This window comes from Astatotilapia calliptera, chromosome 22 (assembly GCF_964374335.1).
Source record: "Astatotilapia calliptera chromosome 22, fAstCal68.1, whole genome shotgun sequence".
Taxonomy (NCBI): Eukaryota; Metazoa; Chordata; class Actinopteri; order Cichliformes; family Cichlidae; genus Astatotilapia; species Astatotilapia calliptera.
The window spans coordinates 5,178,478-5,202,276 of record NC_137442.1 but is presented as its reverse complement, the minus strand read 5'-3'; the positions used below and the strand labels follow the sequence as shown (position 1 = coordinate 5,202,276).

General features: G+C 39.3%; 2 protein-coding genes across 3 annotated transcripts; one reads left to right on the top strand and one right to left on the bottom strand.

The window, feature by feature from the left end:
• Positions 1 to 122: 122 nt before the first annotated feature.
• Positions 123 to 9,358, top strand: slc39a7 (solute carrier family 39 member 7). Its single transcript, XM_026157115.2, has 8 exons — positions 123 to 472; positions 2,594 to 3,133; positions 4,598 to 4,766; positions 5,409 to 5,489; positions 5,626 to 5,760; positions 5,970 to 6,083; positions 6,831 to 7,027; positions 8,206 to 9,358. The coding sequence occupies exons 2-8, from the start codon at positions 2,603 to 2,605 to the stop codon at positions 8,458 to 8,460; spliced, it is 1,482 nt and encodes a 493-aa protein (XP_026012900.2). The 5' UTR covers positions 123 to 472; positions 2,594 to 2,602; the 3' UTR covers positions 8,461 to 9,358.
• Positions 9,359 to 15,818: 6,460 nt separating this feature from the next.
• On the bottom strand, positions 15,819 to 23,096 carry LOC113015203 (formyl peptide receptor 2-like). 2 transcript variants are annotated; one of them, XM_080296032.1, is made up of 3 exons: positions 22,507 to 23,096; positions 21,725 to 21,890; positions 15,819 to 20,196 (listed from the first exon to the last, which is right to left on the bottom strand). In XM_080296032.1, the coding sequence occupies exons 2-3, from the start codon at positions 21,866 to 21,868 to the stop codon at positions 19,381 to 19,383; spliced, it is 960 nt and encodes a 319-aa protein (XP_080152158.1). In that variant the 5' UTR covers positions 21,869 to 21,890; positions 22,507 to 23,096; the 3' UTR covers positions 15,819 to 19,380. The 2 variants fall into 2 exon arrangements, with proteins under 2 accessions (XP_080152158.1, XP_026012941.2); XM_026157156.2 differs by having other exon boundaries at positions 21,725 to 21,875; positions 22,507 to 23,093.
• Between the last annotated feature and the right edge of the window lie 703 nt (positions 23,097 to 23,799).

Here is a 23,799-nt window from a genome sequence, read left to right as displayed (position 1 = left end):
ATGTCGTGACAGACTCCCTCTCTATCATAAAAAAGTCTCCTTCCTTTACATAAATAAACAAACCTTCAGCTAATCGAGTCACGATGTTTATATCCTCCTTGTCTCCGGGTTGGTGCTGTCGGTATCACATATCTCGCGATAATTTGGTTATCTCCTTTAAATTAGAAGAAATGGTACTCTTTTTATGTTGAGTTAAACGTTTTAATATGCCACTATAATGCTTTAAAAAGGCAATAAAATATAATTGAATCTAAGTAGTGAGTAAAAAGGTGTCTCAAAAGCACCACGAAAGGCGGAGGTAGACTTTGAATGGAACGCGTTCCCGCGAGGTTTCGTTTAGTTTAGTTGAGTAAATGCCACGTCTTATTCTCAGCCACCAGCATCATCAACGTAGGCAGAAATATTGGTAGTTCTGAACCCAGGACAGACGGTTATCAAGTGGCCGACACTCGGTGATATCTGGCACGATCTGGTAAGATTTTAATCTTTATTTTTTTCTGTTATCATGTTGCATTCAGACATGTTGCTTCTGCTGCAGCAACATGCTAGCAAGTTTAGTAACTAGCTAGCTAGCCAGCTAGCAGACTTTCCTAACAGCTAATTGAAACCTGCGGTCAGTGGTCCTCTTTGAGCGGCTTTTGCTGTTTACTTTGAGATTAAAGTTGATGCTCTCCACAGGGATTATCCACGTTCACCCACCAAACAGTGAGCAAATAAACAATCACAAGAGAAGACAAAGCTAGCTCAGTCAAAGTCCGATTACCTTCACTTCATTATATCGTCACAGCTAAAATGATACGGCTGCAAGCACACATCAGCAGATGCTGGTGCACATACATACACATGCAGCGATGTATTACAGTATTATATCAAAGCAAACCAGCTAAAAGCACAAAAAAACAAGCTACAAAGTTTGCTTTTTAATTTGAAGAGCTTCAGTCTGGAGCCACAGCAGTGGACAGTTGCAACGGCTTCATGCAAACTCTGATGAATTAAGGATAATTCGCTGTTATATTGATCAGTTCACTGATCAATCGCCACATTTGGTGCGGATCCCATTTCTTACTGGAAATGCGTCCTAAGACGCACGGAATGACATACGTAGTCATATATTAATAGGTTAGGCTTATTAAGGCTTATTTTTTGACGTCTCAGATCTTGGAGAATAGCTCGAATCCTGCATTTAAAGAAAGTGCTCGTTTCTGCAGTAACTTGTCTGTACATGCGTAGTTTCTAATTTCCTCTTGAAATACCTTGGATGTCACACAAACTGTTTGGGCCAAAGATTGATTCTGACTCATATTCTGTTCTTCTTGTGATTTTTAAACTCACCATGAACAGAACGTGATCCTAAAATATGGCTAGATGTTTACTGATTAAATAAAGATAACATCGAGGACTATGCTCAATAACTTGTTGCACTGTCTGTACATGCGTAGACAGTGCAACAAAGAGTGACTGGGGATTTGTGCTTCAACAGGAAACCTACGTCATAACCACAAACCCCTCTGAACCCTATGCTATAACCTACAACCAAACATGCACCTAACTACACATCGGCTCTACGCAGCGCACAACTGTTTTAACTGTCCTGTTGAGTACAGTCAATTCAATAAGAGAATAACAATCATTATCTCACTATAAGGAATAGGACTAATCATAGCATCAATATAAAGACTCACAAATGTCAGCAAATTCCTGGGGAGAGACTGGTGAAACAAAAGGGAATGTATAAAGAAGTGAAAAAAGCTTAACACAAATATGTTTGCAAGAAATGATCAAAACAAAGGGTGGGCACCCAGGAGGGAAAGAAGTCCCAACATTGTATCTGGTTCTAACAAACCACCATATATAAGACATCAGGACATGACCACAAAGAAATTAACACATAATGCACCAGGCACAAGCATAAATGCCAGTAGAGTTCAGCAACTTACACAGGTTACGTCGTAGGCTCTACAAAGACGGCCTGAGACTAACTGAGAAGCTTTGAGTGTAGATGTAAACATGCCCTCTGAGTTACAGCCATAACTGTATATAAATGAGGAACATAACCATTATTGCATCACCCATTGGTCTTGGATTCTTCTTGTTAAAGGAGCAGGAAGTTACTATATTTGGAGTAGAAGGTGGTAGTTATCAGCTGATGCTAGCTTGGTTACCAAGCTGCATTTTAAACTGCTTAATATAGATGAGACTAGTAAAGTATTACAATTTCATTGACAATTGTTCAATAAGGCAATAACAACACAAACAGAGTCATGAGGTCCAGTTCAGTGACTCAAAGTGTGGTCCACCCGACCCTGATCAGCTGCATTTCCCTGTCTGTCAGCAGCCTTAATCTTAAACCTGAAGAAAATTAAACTGCAGTGTTACAAACAGATTAACCCTCTGTTGTTAAGGATGTGGAAACTGTCTACAGAAGGGAATTTCATAGTTAATTTTGCATCAAACCTTTAAAGATTTCCTTAATGTCATTTGGTTGGACAGTTTAAACTTAGAGTCTGTTTCTTCACCCTCACTTTGGCTTCAGTTTTGATGCTGCTGGGTTTTTATTTATTAGATGTCTTCTTCTCCTTTCTCTACATCCCAGGGTTTTAATATGGGCTGTGTACGTCTGCTGGCATTGACATTGGCAACATCTGCAGTACTGTTGTTAGCATCCCATTTAGCCACTGCTCACAGCCATTCCCATGGTGACCGTGGACATACCCACGGCCACCATCACCACCACCACGGCCACTCACACGGCGAGGATGACCACCATGGGCACTCCCATGGCTCTCAGGTGAAGATGTTCCATGGAGCAAGCAAGTGGAGCGCTGAGGCCAACCTGCAGGAAGAGGAGCACGATCACGGAAACGGCCACGGCCACTCTCATGATCACGGCCACGATCACGGACATGGGCACACTCACGATCATGGCCACGATCACGGACATGGGCACACTCACGATCACGGCCACGATCACGGACATGGGCACACTCACGATCACGGACATGATCATGCTCATCATGAGAATGTTGTTCGAGTACACAAGGAGGGAGGTGGACACGAGCACTCACACGGAGGGGAGAGGACGAAGAGGGAGGCGGGCAAAGAGAAGAGGAACATGGTGGAGCTCTGGACACAGGTGAGTGACTGCTTGTTTAGGTTCAGCAGTTGGGTTTGAAGACAAATTAATCATAGTGGCATAAACCTGTTTTTCCTGCTGATGATTTGAGTACGTTGATACAATGTTCACATCTCAGTAAAACTCTATAAAGCATGAAGACGAGAAACGTCTGTCTCCAGTAAACCACAGCTTCAAATGTCAGATTCAAAATTTTCTGTGAATAATAAAAATAAATGCGTCATAGCCACAGCCTAAGGAAAAGTATATTATTATACTTGTATAAGTCCTTTCGTTAAATACACTTTATTTTTAGTAAAAAAACAGTTTAGAAAACAATATGAAAATACACAGATTATTTAGATAATTAACAAATGTTCATTTTACCATTTATCATCGCCAGTAATCACATGTATATAAGCATTTTGTGTGTGAAGAAGAAACATCAACCTTTTACTGCACTGTAAATTCAGTCATCACAATATGTTTACAAATCAAACAAAATATGTCACTGATTATTTTCTCTGATTATCTCCTTGATGCTTGAAAAGAAAAACGTTTGCCATTTTACACAAAACTGTGCAACTGTTCCTAGACTGCAGGTAGGTCTGTCAGAGCGCTCTACACCTTTATTGGCATTACTTCAGATGTGTTGCATGAACAGACAAGAATGTGATAATAAAAAGCAAACTGCACTCTTTCCACAAATGGCAATCCACCGCTCCCAGCACAACATCAAATCTCTTCAGAACATCACGCTAACCTTTTTTATACACTTTTATGATACAATCACAAAGCTGGTAGTGAGATACACAGTATGATGCTCAAGCCAAGTGTCAATCCCAACCAAGCAGCAAAGGCTTCATAAATGAAATTGCTTTTTAAAGCCTTAGTTTGTAGTGAGAGGTCTGTTATTGCAAGCTGTTGATCATGGTTTACATTCTTTTGAAATTATTGTTGTGCAGCAAAGCAGCAGGATTCTTGAGACAAAATCAGACTCGTTATGATCTCATAACAAATTGAATTGTGGAGTTTTGCACAACTGGGTGATATCTGTATGCAACTTATTGTGTGCCTTTATCTGTATCTTCTCTAAAGAGTTTCCCTGGCTCTCGTTTGTTTCTTATTTTGAGGAACTTGAATGCGCTGTCTGTTCCCTGAATGACTCACAGCCTTGCAGTGGTGCATTGTTACTACTGAAGAACAAAGTTGGAGTTATAGTCGGCATCCAAATGGCTCCTTGGTGCTTTATCTGTCTGAGTCAGAAGCTCTTTAGTTTTGTTTTCCAGTCATCAGATCTGTGCTGACAGATCCGAAAACCTCAGAATATTATATTTTATATTATATTTGTATCCTTTCCTTTTTTTTTCCTCTCCTACTTTATATATTTTCCTTCATGTTTCTTCTTTAGTGAGTTAAGGATTATCTTTCACATGAATACAAAGCATTTGAAATTTAAACTCCCTCCTTCATCTTTGTCTGCAGGCTATCGGAGCCACCCTGCTCATTAGTGCAGCTCCCTTCCTCATCCTGTTTCTGATCCCAGTTCAGTCCAACAGCGACCAGCACCAGAATCTGCTCAAAGTGCTGCTGAGCTTCGCATCTGGTGGATTGCTGGGTGACGCCTTCCTCCACCTCATACCACATGCTCTGGGTGAGTACGAGTTCCATTCTCATTTCCTTTTTCTTTTCTTTTTTTTTTTACTGTAAGTTTATGTAAGTGAAGATTTTAAGTATTTATAAAGTGTTTCAAATATGCTCACGTTAATTACAAAGATCGTATGACAGAGACAATAGTTTTTAATTGATTACAGTGATATTCAGTCCAGTGATTTTGCACGTCGGGCACTGAAAAAGTAAACACATATATACAGCGAGAGATGTTGCAACAGTTAGAAAATATGACACTTTGTGGAAAAAAGTAAGGTTGTAGTCGGGCAAAGTCTTTGCGTCTGGTTTTGACTTCTTCTCTTCCTGTATCAGCACTTACGTGGTGTTATTGTCCAAGTGGCGACACCCGTCGTTCAGGAGAATACTGCAACGGCTAAATAGAAGTGACTGCGTGATGATGTTGCGGCGGCGTGCTACGCGACCCATGCGGAGGGTATACTGGTGCCTTTACAGCTTTGGCACTCCTGTCAAAGCCATAATTGCCTGTGATGGTAAAATGAGCAGCTCGGTGTCTCTGTTGGTTTTAACTTTTAGATTTGTTAAACAGCTGAGAAAGAAAAACAGAGCAGCACGATCCTCACTTTGTCTTTCTGACGTCTCCTCGTGTCATATTTGTTTTGCACAGAGCCCCACTCACATCACGAAGATGGGGATCATGGACACTCGCATGCAACTGAAGAGTCGCATGACCACGGCCACTCTCACGGTATGCATTAATGGGATTTCCTTTTTTTAATGTTGCCTGTGTGTTGTCTGGTTATTTGCCGGTGATTTTAAAAGAAAACGTTTCTAAAGCCAAGCAGAGCTCATGAAGCAGTGCTCCCTATTCCCTACCTGTATAGGAGCGGCCCACGGTCATATGATGTCTGTGGGTCTTTGGGTTCTCGGTGGGATCATCGCTTTCCTAGTGGTGGAAAAATTTGTGCGTCTGCTGAAGGGAGGACATGGCCACGGACACTCCCATGGACACTCTCACGGTACGCTGGAGAAAACTCTTCTTTTGATCAAGCTCCTTTAAATTGCCCTGAAAGATCAGTTGTGTACAAAACCAGATTCCTGCATATAGTAAATGTTATTTTGTTGCTGTTTTCAGTTCAGAAGTTTTTTGTAAAACTGCATGTTCACTAGATTTCCCAGCTATATTCTCTGTAGGTGTTTTGAACTTTGTTCTGTGTGGCTTTTTCAGTTGCTCCCAAAGAGAAGGACAGTGATGGAGAGGAGGAAAAAGAAAAGAAGAAGAAGGAGAAGAAAGAAAGCAAAGATCAGAAACCATCAAAGAAAGAGGAGAAAAAGAGTACAGGTGAAGCACTGAAGTGTAGTTTCTGTGCTGAAGCAACTGATTTCAAACAGAATTTGAACCTGCACACACCCACACTTCTTTGAGCTTCTTAAAAATGCTGCTGCAGGACGTTCACTGATAGAGCTTGGTCACTGTGTGTGGCTTATTTTTACGAGTCATAACTACACAATAGTGGTAGTAAAAATGACATTTTCTACTGTTTATTCCCATTGCTGCCATCTTGGATTGTAAAGTTGGGTTGTGGTATGGCTGCTCTGACTTTTTAAGGGGGAAAATCCCCTTTGGCGAACTCTGAATTTCCAAATTCCCACTTCAGATGGAACTGGGATAGAATTAACGTGGCGCAGAGGTTGGATTCTTGATTGTCTGGAATCTGCAAAAATGTGCAGTTGAGGATAAAACAGAAAATGTTCACATGTGAGATGGTGAACAGACTGGTACCAGGCAGTCTCCCATTCAAGTACCAACAAGGCCCGACCCTGCTTAGCTTCAGAGATCAGCTGTGTGTAACACAAAACAGAACCAAGCTGCAAACATGTTTTCTTGGTCTTTCAAAATCTGTTTGGAATCAAGTTTTTAATGTGCGTGTCAGAGGAAAGAATGTTCACATTTTTCTTGGGTTGTTCTTATTTATGTTTTTTTTGTGGGAATCGTGAAACATAAAAAGCTCATTGTTTGCATCAATCCATGAGCCACTAAACACTTTACATATTCTTCGGGTCTTTACTGTTCCTTCCACTAATGCAGATATCAAGGTGTCTGGTTACCTAAACCTGGCAGCTGACTTCACACATAATTTCACTGATGGTTTGGCAATTGGAGCTTCATTCCTGGTTGGTCCAGCTGTGGGCACCGTCACCACCATCACCATCCTGCTTCATGAGGTCCCACATGAGATCGGAGACTTTGCCATCCTCGTCCAGTCTGGCTGCACCAAGAGGAAGGTAACCACCAAATATGAAAAAGCTGCAAAAAGTCTCAAAATCGTTGACACAGTGTACACACACACTTGTCAGTATACTTAACAAAGTATAAACAAGCAGAAAACAACAACTACATACAAGGAGGAATTAATAAGAACTATTCAAACAAAGACAGCCTGTCTACATGCAGTTTTCTAATTAAACTGTAAAGCGTGTTCACCAGGAAATGGTTATCCACCCACATACTGACACATCTTGTCTCGTGGTCAGTTTAGTCTCTAAATGACAACCCAAACAGCATCCACAGTCATTAAATATGTAAAGCCACTGCTCCACCTTCCCCATAAAACACAGTGGAAAACCTGCTGTGGTCTGACTGGCAACTGTGCTTTTGAACCATGAAACTCTTGAATTTTGGTATAGAGGCCAAAAAGTCCTTGGATTTCTGTGTACAGTTCTCAGCGTGCTTTTAACTGAGTGAAACTGTAAAACTCCATAGTGGTGCTGAAAATAGAGAGACTAGACGAATCCTTCAATTGTCACACAAGGGTAAATTTGGTTGTATCAGCAGTTTAAAAAAAACCAAAAAAAAAAAAAACCCAAACCACATACACAAACAGAACAAGACACGGAACAGAAACACACAATTTTTACATATTTACATCATGGACAATAGTTACCAAAGCAGAGTACTGTACAGGTATTAAAATTAGAGTACAGATAAGGACAAAAAGTAGTAAACAAACCAAACAAATATTTTTGGTACAAATTCACCCTGACTGTGTGATGCTGCTGTGCTCTTTGCTGATATGTACATGGAAGCTGCTTTGGTCCACACATGCAAAACAAGCTTCCTCTTGCACCTTTCTTTCACAATAAAAGCCTTTGATATATGCACAGTATGACAGCTGTACTCTTGGAATATATGCAACATATTTAAAGCTAATTGTAAGATTTGAATAAACTCCTATCTCTGGTTTTAGCTTTAAAATAGAAAAATTATTTTTTCAATAGTAATTAAATATATATATATTTTATTTTTAGTGCAGATTACCTAGTATGTGGTGCAAAAATAGACATTTATATACTGGATTAAAATGGGGACCAAAATATTCTGGTTCTCTTTAAAAGATTTTTAAATATATATATAAAACTATAGAAAATTAATGAAGCATTGTCTTCTCCCTCCTTGCCTGCAGGCCATGTGTCTACAGCTGCTGACCGCTCTGGGAGCTCTGGCTGGGACAGCTTGCTCGCTGTTGGCTGAAGGTGTGGGTGCCGCTGCTACCGCCTGGATCCTGCCCTTCACGGCTGGCGGGTTCGTTTACATCGCCACAGTGACGGTGCTCCCAGAGCTGCTGGCGGGCCGCTCCAGTTTCGGCCAGTCTCTAATGGAAATTCTTGCCCTGCTGTTCGGAGTTGGCATGATGGTGCTGATTGCGGAGTACGAGTGAGGCGCTGCAGAGCGCACAGACTTCTTACAGCACAGGGGATGGAGAGACAGAGAGAAGAGGTCAAACGGTTAAAAAAGCCTTTTCACGTAGAGATCATGTGGATTATTTTTGTCAAAGCTGTGTTTCCTTGTTTGTTTCTTTTTTTTTTAAATTGAGTTGTATTTTGGCACAAACGCCACTACTTGATGGAAAGTGGAAATGTTTTTGTTGTGTAGTGTCTGTTTTTCTTAGCAGTTCATGCGCACATCCCTGATTTGTATAACTACTTTGTGGTTTTTGAGAGGAGTAGTGTTAACTTCTTGATTGTTAACACTGCTCCACTAAAGAAACTGACAGCTGGAAGAAATAACATGAGTGGAAGGATTTTTGGGAAAGGGAAGAACGTGGATGTGGACTCGTTCTGTACAGCGGCTCAGTATCAACTTAACATCTTCACTACATCGACCATCCGGCCGCCATCTAACTACATGCTGAGCTGACAAGTAACTTCCCTCTAAGTCAGAAACATTTTCCATCTGAATCCATATCAGTTTAAGATGTAACAGGTCTTCTGTTCATTTCAAGCTTTGGTGAGTGAAAGAGTGGAGACAGTGCTGGTGTGGCTCCCACTGAAGTGACTCAGTGCTCTGTTCTACTTGATTAATATCTGTTTAGTTTGAATGTACCCAATCTCAATATTTTTACATTCCACACAATAAAAGTGAATGTGGCTTTTACGCATGTGCTACAAATGGCAACATAATTACTCTGAAATTATTAAACTCTCACCTGGTTGTTTGTTAAAGTAGAAGCAGTTTTCACATTCCTAACCAAACTATTTTTTTCAGCTGATGACAAAGAATAAATAAAACACTTGCAGCTGTTCTGAAATCCTCAATAAAGGGTAATTATTTTCAAAGTGTTGATGATTTTTCTGTATGTTCTGTAATTGACCGTAACAAGATTATAATGAAATGGTTTTAAGTTGTTAGAAGTGATGTTACCAAACACAGAAATGTTTTTTGTGACTCTCCAAAAGTTGATTCTGTTCATCTGGACGTAGCGTTTTCAGTGGGAGAAAACGTTCAGATGAACACAACCAACTTGTGGAGATGTACTTACCTGGATGATTGAGCATGTGTCAAGATGTTTTTTGTGGCTATTTTCAGAAAAGACCACAAGAGGGAGTAAGAGATGTCTCGCGCAGCATTTGTTGTGCTTTACAGATCTCACGTCCTCAAATCATGTTAAAAGCACCTTAAAGGACATTTGCTGGACTTGTGAAGCAACACACTTGTGTGTTTGTGGGTTTATTTTTTTTATTTCACAAGAGTTAAAGATAGTGGCAGAACAATCTGACCTAGATGACTGAGAACCTCCAAGGTTTCACAATGGTTTCAACCAAAACCTCTGCTGAGAATGACCCACGCCTTTTTCCACACCTTGGTGTATGTGGTGAGGTGCACGGCCAATAGGCCATTTGGCTTTATAAGAAAATAATCCTGGATGAGGGTTCAGTCACTTTCTTTCCAAGCTCCTTAGACCATAATCTCCAGATTTAACCATGTTTAGGCAAAATGGCTAATCACAATTATTTATTTAGTTATTTTAGAATTCACTATAGACTCAGAAGGCAAGTTGTTTGGCAAAATAAACATTTTTTTATATGGCTGCTCTGCGGTTTGCCACTAGATTTGATCAACTCTGTTGTTTAGCCAAACCATACCAATCAAACAGGTCACTCCCACCTGACCTACTTAGCTGATCTAATCTGGTCTTTCCTGCTCCACGACCTTCAAACAACTTTTCGTAAAATGCAGTTTTAAAACGAGGAAAAGCTAGAAACAAAAACAAACTGAGCCTGTTGATGCACGCAAACCTGTGAAATCTGTGAAAAAATTATTGATCTTTATACAACTGGTAGCTTTAAACAACAATAAGGTCACAATGTGACATGACATTTAGCTCTGTGCTGATTAATTCAGTCATCCTACTCTACACAGGCTGTCTTTTGGTGTGAGGGCTCTGCTACAAAGCAAGGTGTTGATCTTAAAGTCAAGAATTTTCTGTGTGACAAAAATTATTTTATTTCTACCTGGATAAATCACGATGGTAACTTATGCTGAACACATAACTTGGTCAGAATACCGTTATGTTCTGAGTTTTGGCTCATCTAGAAGTTTTTTTAAATTTACGGCATATAAGTGTTTTATTTGTGCACCTTGTTAAGATGTAAGTTACTAACATAAAGAATGAAGCCCAGCTGCAATTTTACAGCAATGCAAACTGTGCCTGCATTGCTAGAATTTGTATGTATTAATTTGGTGATGCAGAAAATGTCTATTTTTTTTATATATTATGTAATCTGGTGCCAAGTCTCTTTTACAATGTTGGTATTGCAACCTATAGTAGAACACTGAAGACACAGAGAATACCTGTTCAATCAGTAAAATTAAAATCACTTTACTCTGAAGTGATTTCGAGCCTAATAAAGTGATTCCTTTGTTAGTCTGTAGGACAGCAATTTAATGTATAAATAATTCCAGTTTCAGAATTCTAATCTGTTGGCATCACACTGTAAATAAACAGAGACGCAGAGTGTGTTGAATTTTATGTTCTTATAGATTTTTATGTGTAAGATGTTTATGACCATATCATTGAATAATATCTCAGATTGGTGTGGGAGGCACTCACAGGGATCCGTTTGTGCATGTGCCTTGGTGTCACGTGACATGTGAGCCCGAAGCAGATAGCCGGGCTAAACAGTCGAAACTGATAACCACTATCGAAATCCATTATCTCCAATTGCAGTTTTAGATTAGGAATACATTCACTGACTCCCTCAGGTGTCGGTGCGTTGGTGGTTCTTTGTGTCTGGGGGTGGGCGTCCAGGTACACACCGGCTCACTCCTTGGCGGCCTGGAGCCTGGGGCTCGCTCGGGCCACTTTGGGGGTGGGTGCCCTCGGCCTCTCGGACTTGGGCTTGATCACTCTGGCATAGCTGGCTCCCGGGCGCGTCACTGCAACTCCCCCTGGCTTCTGCTCCGCGGCTGCTGAGTGAGCCCTCATCTGGGACTCTCCTCAGCTCTTTCTGGGACAGTGGTGCGGCTGCCCCTCTGTGGGTCTTCCTTGGTCTCTTATGTTCTGAGGGCCTCTGGATGTCTGGAGTTTTGATCTCCTCCATACCTGCTTCATGCCCTGGAGGACGGGGCAGTGGCCCCCCCACACCATCTAGCAAATCATTACATGAAGGAACCTTTTAAAAACCAGCGCGTCCATGCTCACAGGTGTACACACGGGTGCTCACACCCACAAACTACACCCTTTTTGGCTCCTACCTCAAAGCACACTGTGCGAATCGTACGTGCTGCACAATAATGTTTAACATTTAGTATTTACTCTTATAGTCCCATAGATCATCGTGATGTTGTTTATTATGTTGCTCTCGTTTTCTTTTGCTTGTTTCCTTTTTTCATTCTCAACAGGTGAAATTAAAAAAGGAAAAAACAAAACACAATAAGATGTAATATTTAGTATCTACTGTTAGCTAGTTTATTGTGATGGTGTTGTTTTTATTATGTTGCTCTTTGTTGTTTGTTTTCTCTTCTGTTTTTTTTTTTTTATCTCCATACAGGTGATCCAGGTGTTTTGTTTGTTTTTCCTTTTTTTTCTTCCCCCCTTTCTCACTGTCTCTTCTCCCCTCCTCTGTTTTTCTTTCTCTCCCTCTCTTTCTTTCATTCTTTCTCCCTGTCCTATCCCACAGTCATGTCTGTCCTGTCTTTAAAAAACGAAAATACAATAAATACATAATTATAATAAAGGTCAATCAAATGGACCAATATGGCAAGGCCATGATGATCCACTTGGTAAAGTAAATCCACTTGTCATCTTTCTTGGCTTTCAGACAACAATTCTGATGGCTAAAGATCCAAACAGGACAGGCAAAAAAAAAAAAAAAAAAGGAATACATTCACTGACTGATTTATCAAAGGAGTGGCATAAATGTGTTTCTCTTGAAAATATCTAACCTACATTCTGCAGATGTTATTTACACTAATCATCATGCAAGCAAAAGACTGGCATACCATTAACGTACCCATAAAACTTTATTTCCTTTCATTTACTGTTGTAATTGGATGTTGACCTTAATCAGTTGTTACTCCGTCGCCTACCGGTTGTCCAAAAAAAACCAAACAAACAAAAAAAAAACCACGCTATACAGCTGTGCAGCTCACCTGCTACTCTTTTTTTTTTTTGCCAAGAAAGATGCCAAGTGGCTTTACTTTACCAATTGGATCATCATCATCGTGCTTAACGGGTTCAGGAGCTCTCAATGCAGGGCATGGGACAGGAATCAAATTGTGACACCTCATTCTTGCTGTAGTCTACAAAGAATTGTATAGACCCATCTTTCTTCACTACGAGAACTATGGGGCTACACCACACACTAGCTATGTCCCAATTCCTAGGCCACATCCTTCAAAGGCCGCATTTGGAGGCCAATAATGTCACAGCCAGGCCATGAAGGCTGTCCCAATTCAAAGGCTGCTCCAAATGGGGCCGACAAATACGTCCTTTATTTCCCTCGATTTGAAGGATGGGTGTATCCTTTGTGCCCCATCCTATCCCAAAATTCATTGCGCGGCCCAGCCAATTCCAGTTTCCAACAACGGTGGTAGCTACTTAGTTTTAATATTACTCTTTCTGAGTCACAAAATAAACTTTTAAGATATTTTCAGGCAAGAATGTAGCTGTGTAAACTTCAAATATTTGCTCAATCTATCAAGACATCACATTTTTGCAAAAGTGCTCCAACGTTTTCGGAAACATCTGTTAACCACCACTTCGATAGTTAGCCTTAAACCACCACTTCGGGGGTTTAAGGCTCACTAGAGCCAGTGAGAACAGCAAACTCCCGGCACATCGTTTTGAAACTCCCCGCAATCCTTTGCTATTCAGGTTAAACATGATATATAAGTCACTTAGATAGCTTAAAAATATTATTGTTAGTCTTTTTTCAGGGTTTTATTTGTTCCTGAGTAAATTGGTTTGGCTGAGATTAAAGTTTACACAGCTGAATAAATGTCAAGCTGATTAAACAGAAGTGTGAGATGGTGGAGAATTTACTCCAATGTCCTCTTATATTTTAGTGAGCAAGGAGTAGACGGCTGAGTTTATTAAACTCTACTGAGACAGCTGGGGATGCAAATCTGAAGGCTAGATCGTCCCATTTCACAACCTCGCACTTCCGGCCTTCGGAGGACCCGGCCCCCATAGACCGCGAAAGCCTGGTCCTTCAAAGGATGCGGCCTAGGAATTGGGACATAGCTAATGTGTGACTCTTCTATTACTCCCAGCTTTACAATTTCAGCCAATTTTCTTTGAACAATTTGCCTTTTATGTTTAGGAAACATGGGCGTGTCTCACAATCTCAATGAGATTGAAGCTGAGCCACAAACCACACCCTGGCAAAGTTTTTTTGCTTGTTTTTAAAATCAGACAAATATACTGCAATTAAATAATTTTTGCCTGGCTGTTTTCAGCAGGCTGGATTGAAAAGCTCCAGAGTTTGTCGAGTGACCTGACATTTCAAGAGGACTCACTCGACCAGGTGTGCATGTGTTATTGATTAATTCATTTGCCTTGCTTAAATGACCTCTGTCTAGAATTTATCATTACTCCCATACTCCCCAAAATGATGATGGTCTTATGTATAGTATGATATTTATGTGTTTGGGTAATAATTACTGTTCATTAACATGCAGAAATGCTTACCTTGCCCCCCAAAAATGTCTTTAATTCATGGCACTTTACAAGCTATAGATATGTTCCATTAATGAACATATTATTTTCCTCTAAAGCTTTTGTTGCTATTTATTTAGCTTTAAACACCTTAAAAATATTTCTAACTTTTCCAGGAGGAAAAGAAATTCTGGGAAGAACTTCAAAAGAAGTATCTTGAACCTCTGCCTGATGACAAAGAAAAACAGAAAAAGATGGCCAATGAGCTGCGAGAGCTGAGAAACAAAGTAAGTGTTGGAAGATGTGTTATCAAGAATGGGCACCATTTATGTCTTATGATTCCAGGTTGAAAGCGCTGTTACTTGGAGATGATATCCAAATTGATCCAATTGCCTTCATGTTTATTTTGGGATTTGCAGTTTCAGTTGTGATCCAGTTCCTTGCGATGCTATACCACAGGTGACCTCTTACATCAAATCGCAGTGTTTTGATACTCACCAAGAGAATCTAACATTCTTATTTTGTGTTCATTGTGTTCAGGATTCACACTCTCATACATTATGTAGCCATTGTGGACACAGAATCCAAAGCGATAAAGAAACTTGAAAAACAGAAGTCTTACCTGCAAGGCAAAAGGGTATTTGCAACTATATTACATAGACAGATTATTTGTATTCTTTTAACTGTACAGAAATAATTTTTTGTGCTAATGTTTGTTCAATTGCCTTCCAGCATAGCTCCAGCTCTAATGCAGACTCAAGCTACAGCTCCATGGAGGACTTTGAGATTGAGGACAGCGATGTTGAGTCAGAGGTCACCAGAAAGCAGATGTAGTATAAAAATCCGGTGTGCCTTATGGTTAGCATCTCACCCTGCCTTTCGGGTGCTACCGCAGGTGCCTTTGACGTTGCAAAACGTTTAGCTGACATTGTTGTGTTTGTTGGGGAGAAAACAAACATACAGTACAGCACTTCAGATTGACACTGCTAGCGATCAAAGATTTATGGAAGTTTGACATGCTGAATGCATTCTGTACTGTACATGAGATTGATTGACAGTGGTCTACAGACGATCAGGACGCAGAACACAATGCGCTGTAAAAAAAGAAAGAAAGAAAAATTGCACACAAAAAAATCCATGAAACAGCGAGGCTGTGAAAAGAGAACTGCGTTATAGCGAGGGACCACTGTATATCATGTTTAGGTGGATACTAGCGAGCTAACTCTTGACTACGACAGTGGTAATACTCCAACAATCCATCAAGCAGTGCGGCTTCGCAGTTTACCAGAGTCGTATTAAAACGTTTTTTGACAGAGTTTTGATTTTCGAGCACCGTGTACAACACAAAATCGGTTCGAGGTCAGTAAGCACAACCAGACTTCAATCATAAGGCACACTGTCAATTTGAGAAAATTAAAGGATTTTAGGTGCGCCTTATAGTCCGAAAAATATGGTACCAACTTGGATCGACTGAGCTCCGTTCGCCACAGTTTCCAGGGTTTTTCCAAGTTATTAAAATCACAATGGATTATTACAATCAGAACAGATTATTACATTTAGAAAGTAATTTCCTTTTTACTATAATGGCAAATATATGTTGCAGTGTTGATCAATGTTTAACAAAATATTTAAATATCTAGAATTTTCATAAATTGTCTTTATTTTGTGTGCATAAAAAATGTATGTATTGGGAACTATACAACAGTTGATGAAAAACTTAGAAAAAAAGATACATCATGTTAAATGTTAACATGTTATAAAACTTTACTTTGACCTTACTCGACAAAGTTTTGTGAAACCTGTGGAACACCTGGACAGAGATAGGAAGGGATGTACCTCCTTATATGTCCTCCACTGGAGATAAATCTCTGCAAAAAGATTAGCAGTATCATCTTGTCAGATGTATACATAGACTCCCTTTTGTAAGACAATGATAGTTGAGATATTTGTTTAAAAGTCCTGTGAGGTTAAATATAATACAATACATTACAATTTATATAGCACAAAAAAACAGAGGTATGCCAAAGTGCTTCACAGAACCAATTAAGATCAATAACAGATACAAATATAAATACACTGACAGGTGGGAGACATAACTAACACCAGGCATTGTAGGCACAAGCCAAAAGGCTGAAGGTTAAATCAGACTTACAAAATGTGGGCTCTAGAAAGCCGGGAAGGCTACACTAAATAAGTTTTTAATTGAAATTTAAAAGATTGAATTGAAATAGACACGCGAATAGCTTCGGGGAGATTATTCCAGAGGGTAGGGTGCAACAGAGGCGAATGTGTGGTCACCTGTGGTCTTAAACCAAGGTCAGGAGCATTTGGCCTGCTGATGTAAGCGCTCTTCCAGTGGTATAAAAGCTGAGGAGATCAGTAAGATAGCTGGGTGCGGTATTATTTATACAGTATACACTCAGGCCAGGCATAAACATATGTAAATAAATGTGCTCTATATTTTTCAAAGCTTCCTGTAACGGTCTGAAAAGTCCATCTGGTATTTTGGTTGAAAAGTTGATTACATAATATGCCATTTTTAATTGAGTGTAACATGGGGTTCTAAAATAAAAAAGGCATTTAAGCTACAGGTAAACACTTTTTTTTTCTTGTTTCTTTTTTTCATTGTAGGTAAGTAGGAGCTTTTATCTTCATAGTAATTTTTTTTTACCACTATAAAATTTTATGAGTTTTATGAAGTTGGGGAAACCTGCTGTCAGCTGAGACTGAAGAAGTTGATGTTGCTAATGATGATGTCATCATTGTCCTTGGTGGACAGAGATGCATTGGAAGACATTACGTTGCTGGAAAAAAGAGAACTGAAAAGAAAATTAAAAATATTAATAACCACGTAACTCCTGATCTGACACTGAGCACAAAATCATAGGATTTCCTCATATGTCATTCTATAGTATCATACTTCCTGACTAACAAACAAACAAACAGATAATTGACTGAAGCCTAACAGAAGAGGTAAATCTGGGAGTGCAAGTCATCTTAATAGATTATTATCTTAGAAATAATTTCAGGCAAGGCCAAATCAGTTTATATAAGCAAAAGTTTTCATGAACTTATTTTGCCAAAACCTATAAGCTAATGCTGGGGTTAGTTAAGTTTAAACAGTGGCAAAGGTCAATGTAATATAACTATGCAAAAAACAAAAAAAACCCACACAATTCAGCAACATTAGGCAAATACCATCAGCAAAGTCTAAAACTCCAGAAATGGTACCAGGTGGTGTTTATGGCGAGATTTATTCCTCAGACCTAAACCTTTGAAGATATTTGACTTCTGCTTTGACAACAACTTACCAAGGGTTAACAACGTAATTATTCCAGTTTATCTATAATTAGGTAACTATAGATAAACAAAAGAAAAAAGCAAAAGCAAGAAACATAATATACAATATGTAAAATATGACATAGTGATTGAGGGTGAATTTTCTGGTGTCAATATGAATTTTCCAGGTATTATAAATAAATAAACAACAAACAAATTATCACTGTTCTTAAGACTTGACTTTAAATATAGTGATGGTGAAACAGATTTAGCGAAAGGTAGGAGTTCACACATCTGTTTTGTTGAGCCTTTGTTGATAAATCTTTTAATTTGACCGATTATCATTACTGTAATCTTCCCACCTTTTATGTTTCACTCTGAAATACTGGTTTTGATCATATAATGGAAGCAAAAAATGATTTCGGCATTTCAATATTATATTAATGGTTATGTATAAGGACATGTATTTTTCTGGGGAAAGGTAAAATTTACTTACATCCACTCCTCTCCGCCTACTCTGTTTTAACTAGAGATGGACCGATCCGATATTACGTATCGGTATCGGTCCGATACTGACCTAAATTACTGGATCGGATATCGGAGAAAAATAAAAAATGTAATCCGATCCATTAAATATCACGAAAGCACCTCACAAAACTTGCAACACGCCGTAACTCACCTCAGAAGTTAGCACGTCGGAGCAGTATGCATCACGTGATAGAGCAGCTGTGGCATGCGGGACCTGTCGTGGTCTGGATAGCATTTGGAGCTTCGCTAGCAACCTGGCATTTCATCTCCGACAAAGTTATCCCCGAGAGAAGTAAAGCAAGTGTGTAAGTCCATCTCTGAATGTTTGTAAAGCATTCCTGCGTTAAGCTTAACAAGCGACTGCCTCTCGCTCTCCTGCTGCTACTTCAATCATGAAACTGCTTAACGATCAGCTGATCGGCTTTTCTGTCGCGAGTCCGTGTCTCTAGTTTGCTTTTGGCCCACTTTGCACCAGAAAGAGGAAACCAGCGGCTGAACAACAGCAGCACGTTTAAGCTTGATCAGCTGTTGTTAGAATGTATTTAATCTTACTTTCTACTCGAGGATCTTTTTCTATGTAGCTGACGCTGGTAACTGTGCAGGGGCGGATCTAGCAAAGTTTAGCCAGGGGGGCCGATAGGGGATGAACAGGGAAAAGGGGGCACAAAGACATACTTTTCTTTCTTATTCTCATTTAAAATGTCTAGCTTTTAATAAATAATTATCTGACACCCAAAGTTTTAATTTGATGTAAAATGAATAGAAGTCAATTACTGTATATAGTAACTATTACGTCTAATATATATACCCTAGTAAGCTATAGTACTTTTTCCTTTGGGAAGGTACCATCTGTGCAGTCTGCAATTTTGTTGAAGAAAGATGTTGAATCTATTTAATATTTCTTGAAAAATAATTGATTTCTGTGCATTTTTTTCACACTGCATCAAATTAAGGTTGATTACGTCGATTAAGCATCATGAGGTGGAGCGTGAGGGGTGGTTCCCTATTTTTTATTTATTTATTTTTGTTGTTGCTGGGAGTTGGAACCCTATTAGTTAGGTTGCTTAATATTTATGCTAAGTACTCTTTAAAATACCAGAATAGGAAGGATGGTGCAGGTTTAAGTTTATTAGATTGATCAGTATTGCTGAACTATGAAATATTTTTTTTTGCATACAGGTATAACAGAATAGCTTTAGTGTAGTTGTTGTTTTAAACTTGAGTATGAACTTATACAAAATGCAGCAAGATATTTAAAAAACAGTTTTGTTGATTAAAAAACATTATATCGGATTCATATCGGTATCGGCAGATATCCAAATTTATGATATCGGTATCGGTATCGGACATAAAAAAGTGGTATCGTGCCATCTCTAGTTTTAACCCAGAGCTTTAATCCAAAGAGGGATCAGTTGGCTGAGCCATCTGGCCATCCATATCATCTCTCAGAGCCCTTTTATAAACTCTCATGAGTTTCTGTCTAAACCCCTCCTTGACTTTTAGCCCCATACAGAAATATAACAATGGGTTCACACAGCTGTTAAAATAAGCAATGCTCTTTGTTATAGAGTACCACTTTTTCACCACTTTGTTTTCATTATACACAATGTCTACTAATAGAAGGCACTGGTAAGGTGCCCAGCACAGGAAGAAGGCAATGACCAAACATACTAATATACGAAGGGGCCGAGATTTCCCTGACAGACGAGTGCGTCGGAGGCCCAGGCCAACCAGGATGTAACAGATGAGAATGACCATAAAGGGAAATATGAAGCTGAATATGAATTGCATGGAGTAGAGAGCAACTTTGGTGTTTTTGTTTTCCTTTGGCTTCTCCACCCACACCATTTTACACTTAGTTTGGTTGTTGTTGTCCATGTAGATTTTGCGGAAGGTGAAGTAGGGAATGCTGAAGAGGAGCGCTATAATCCAGACACAGACTGCCACCACCCTCGCTGCGAAGAGGGTGCGTCGACGCTTCGTGAGGATGGGCTGACGGACACAAAGCACTCGATCCAGACTGATCACAGCCAGCAGGAAGACAGAGCAGAACATGTTGGTGTGTTTGAACAAACCATGAAACTGGCAGAGAAAGAGACCAAAAGGCCACCGTTCTAACTTCATCTGGATGAGGGAGAAGATTCGTGTGAAACAGAAAATCAGATCTGCTATCGCCAGATTCACCAGCCACACATTGTTGACTGCTTGCTGAAGAGACAGAAGAGACAAAGTAAAATAATATATTATTTACATGACGCAAGTAACCAGACTTTGATATTATTATCCCCCCAGTCATTATCAATTTATCAATAAACAGAGCAGCATGCATTATGCACACATCTAGTGATCATGTGAATAAGTGGATGTAAAATCTGGTGTCAACTAATATTGTTAAATAGCAATTATGTCACTTTGTAAAACTGTGTGTTTTAGCCCAAACTCAGTTCCCAGAGCACATAAACTTAGGTTGCTCTTGCGGATATAAAAGGAACTTCATAGCACAATAAAAACGTACTCTAACTCATGTGTTAGTTTTAGACGTCCATGCAGGGTAATGACATGCAAAACATGTATAAAATCACTTAAATAGAATCTACCTGACAAAGTTAAGTAGCCTAGAAGATGTCAGACAGCATCACATGCCATTATCAAAAGCAGGGGTGTCCAACTCCAGGCCTCAGGGGCAGGTGTGCTGCAGGTTTTAGATGTGTCCTTGATCCAACACAGCTGATTTAATTGGCTAAATTACCTCCTCAACATGTCTTGAAGTTGTCCAGAGGCCTGGTAAGGAACTAATCATTTGATTCATGTGTGTGGACCCAGGATAATATCTAACAGATGCAGGACACTGGCACTTGAGGCCTGGAGTTGGACACCCCTGATCTAAAGGAACTCAAGAACAGATGGGAAGCAAAGTCACTGAATTCTATCAGCCTGGAATTTGCCTGCTAAGCCAAATAAATGCTTGTGCCAGGATCCTGGCAATTTCAAGCACACTTTTTGTCATTATGGGGTTTTTCGTTTAGAATTTTGACATGAAAAATTACTTTAATCTACTGTGTAATTAGGCTGAAACACGGGGAATTAGGGAACAAGTGAAGGGCTGTAAAAACTTTCCAGATGTATTGTATACTGTACATAAAGAAATGAAGTTTGACTCAAGACTTTTGCACAATACTATTCATAAGTCTTAGTTACTAGCAACCACTTATATTAATGATGTTATTTTTTCAAGAACATATGGCCTTATTCTGGGTTTTAACTTAGATGTACTGTACTGTACTTAGTCATGATATTCACAGTGAAGACTTACAGGATTCTTATTACTTGCTTTTTCTTTTTTTAACAGAGTTTTAAAACTTTTTGTACAGCATTTTTTAAGCATAAAAAAAGTTTTCAACTCTATTGAGTGTTTGATAAACTTGTCACTGAGTGTGTTTCCACGAGTATAGTGTTTGACATATTCTTGTTTCTGCATTTACATGTAAGTAGTGTTGTCAGCGTTAATCTCGTTAATACAACGTTAACATCATAACCGCTTTAACGCGGCAAATCCCCGTTAGCGAGTTAACGTGGATCGGCCGGGCGCCAACGCATTAGCGCGTTAATGCGTTAGCGCCCGGGCCGATCCACGTTAACTCGCTAACGGGGATTTGCCGCGTTTTGGCGTTTTCACTGAGACACAGAAGATATTACTGACAAACAAAATTAGATATTTAAAACACTCTCTATTCACCTTAAGTTTGATTCCAGCCATCCAGATCACCACAGCGTTTCCTGTGATGCCGAGCACAACGGTCACTGTGTAGAGGACAAAGTTGATGTTTCTAATGATGATGTCATCATTGTCCTTAGTGGACAGAGATGCATTGGAAAACATTACGTTGCTGGAAAAAAGAGAACTGAAAAGAAAATTCAAAATATTAATAACCACGTAACTCCTGATCTGACACTGAGCACAAAATCATAGGATTTCCTCATATGTCATTCTATAGTATCATACTTCCTGACTAACAAACAAACAAACAGATAATTGACTGAAGCCTAACAGAAGAGGTAAATCTGGGAGTGCAAGTCATCTTAATAGATTATTATCTTAGAAATAATTTCAGGCAAGGCCAAATCAGTTTATATAAGCAAAAGTTTTCATGAACTTATTTTGCCAAAATCTGTAAGCTAATGCTCCTAATCTCAAGGGATACATTAGCCTGGTGATACTGTTATAATAAGATACTTTTTATTCCTGAACTCTGGAAGAGTAGCTGTGCATGATAACGCAGACCTGTATCTACAGGTCTGAGCCGTGTGGGATACCGGAGCACAACACAAAAAAGAAAAAGAAAAAAAGGAAAGTAAAAATGCCCACACTCCCTGCTGCCAAGGAAAAACGAACGCTGCCACAGGATTACGGTTTACAACAAGCAGGTTTTTATTAAACTCAAAAGGTAGCAAGTGTCAGGGTGGGCATAGCAAAAACAACAAACAAAACACTCTAGAAATGAAACAGAACTGCCTTACCTATAATGAGAATCCCCAAATGTACTAAAAGAAAACGACTTCCTACCCCTACAGCTACCAGATCAACAACAACAAAAAGGTCTATTTAAGCTATTTACAATATATACAACGCAGCCAAGCTCTTCTCAGCCTAGAAACACGTTCACACAGCACACCGGAAGGCCCAGGGCTAAATGCACAGCTCATTGGAAGCAGGAACTAAGACTGGTCTGGACAGGTCCTCATTCATAGCCAGCCTGACTCAGTCTTCCACCAGCCTCCACCTGGAACTTACATGTTTATCTATTTTTATTTTTACATTTAACTACTGTTGTGCATGGTTGAATTATATTTTAAGGCATCTGAGGAATAGTTAAGTTTAAACAGTGGCAAAGGTCAATGCAATATAACTATGCAAAAAACAAAAAAACCCCACACAATTCAACAACATTAGGCAAATACCATCAGCAAAGTCTAAAACTCCAGAAATGGTACCAGGTGGTGTTTATGGCGAGATTTATTCCTCAGACCTAAACCTTTGAAGATATTTGACTTCTGCTTTGACAACAACTTACCAAGGGTTAACAACGTAAGTATTCCAGTTTATATATCTATAATTAGGTAAACAGTAGTCTAGTCGCTGCTATGGAGATTATATTTGGTTAAAAAAGTGTTAAAAAGGTTACGTCATTGGCCTGATCCATTAAATCTAAAAATCAATTCAGAACTTTAGAAATCCACATGAAGATGCTCCTCCGATTGGTAGCACCGCCCATTATTGTTGTTATTGTTTAACATAAACTATAGGATGTAACCATTAAAACCCGTTACAAGAGATTAAAATTATACTTCTCATGTTAAGCAAATAATGTTCCAACCATGCCCTATCATTAGTCGTGCAAAAAGAATCTATAGTGCAAATGAAAAGAAGACAACAACAACTCCTCAAAGGAAAAAGCTGTTCTGCACAAAGGTGGTTTCTTCAGTTTAGAGAAGCAAAGCTGCTGCAGTGAAAGGGGAAATAAACATGGCATGACAGTGACCATAGAATGTTCTTCAACCACATATAGAAACAAAGGAAGAAAAAAAAGTTTGCATCCATGTCTGTCCACAGACAAAAACAAATATAATTTAAACTGAAGACTTTGAAGGAATTTAGTATCTGTGTCACAAAAGGTCACAACTGCTCTTTCTGTTCTTAAGAAATTTGGGTTTTTGCAGAACATTTTGACGTCACAGTAAAGTTGACATCTGTCTTGAAGTTTATAAAATGTTACCATTCCAATTTCATAAATTGGCTGTGTGCAGGTGGAA

Bases quoted from the DNA above. Each gene is read 5' to 3' on its own strand.
- LOC113015203 (XM_080296032.1), bottom strand. From the start codon at position 21,868: ATGTTTTCCAATGCATCTCTGTCCACTAAGGACAATGATGACATCATC. The intron at 20,197-21,724 runs GTGAATAGAGAG...CTGTCTCTTCAG, and splicing joins TGGCTGGAATCAAACTTAAG to CAAGCAGTCAACAATGTGTG.
- slc39a7 (XM_026157115.2), top strand. From the start codon at position 2,603: ATGGGCTGTGTACGTCTGCTGGCATTGACATTGGCAACATCTGCAGTA. The intron at 3,134-4,597 runs GTGAGTGACTGC...CTTTGTCTGCAG, and splicing joins TGGTGGAGCTCTGGACACAG to GCTATCGGAGCCACCCTGCT. The intron at 4,767-5,408 runs GTGAGTACGAGT...TGTTTTGCACAG, and splicing joins CCTCATACCACATGCTCTGG to AGCCCCACTCACATCACGAA.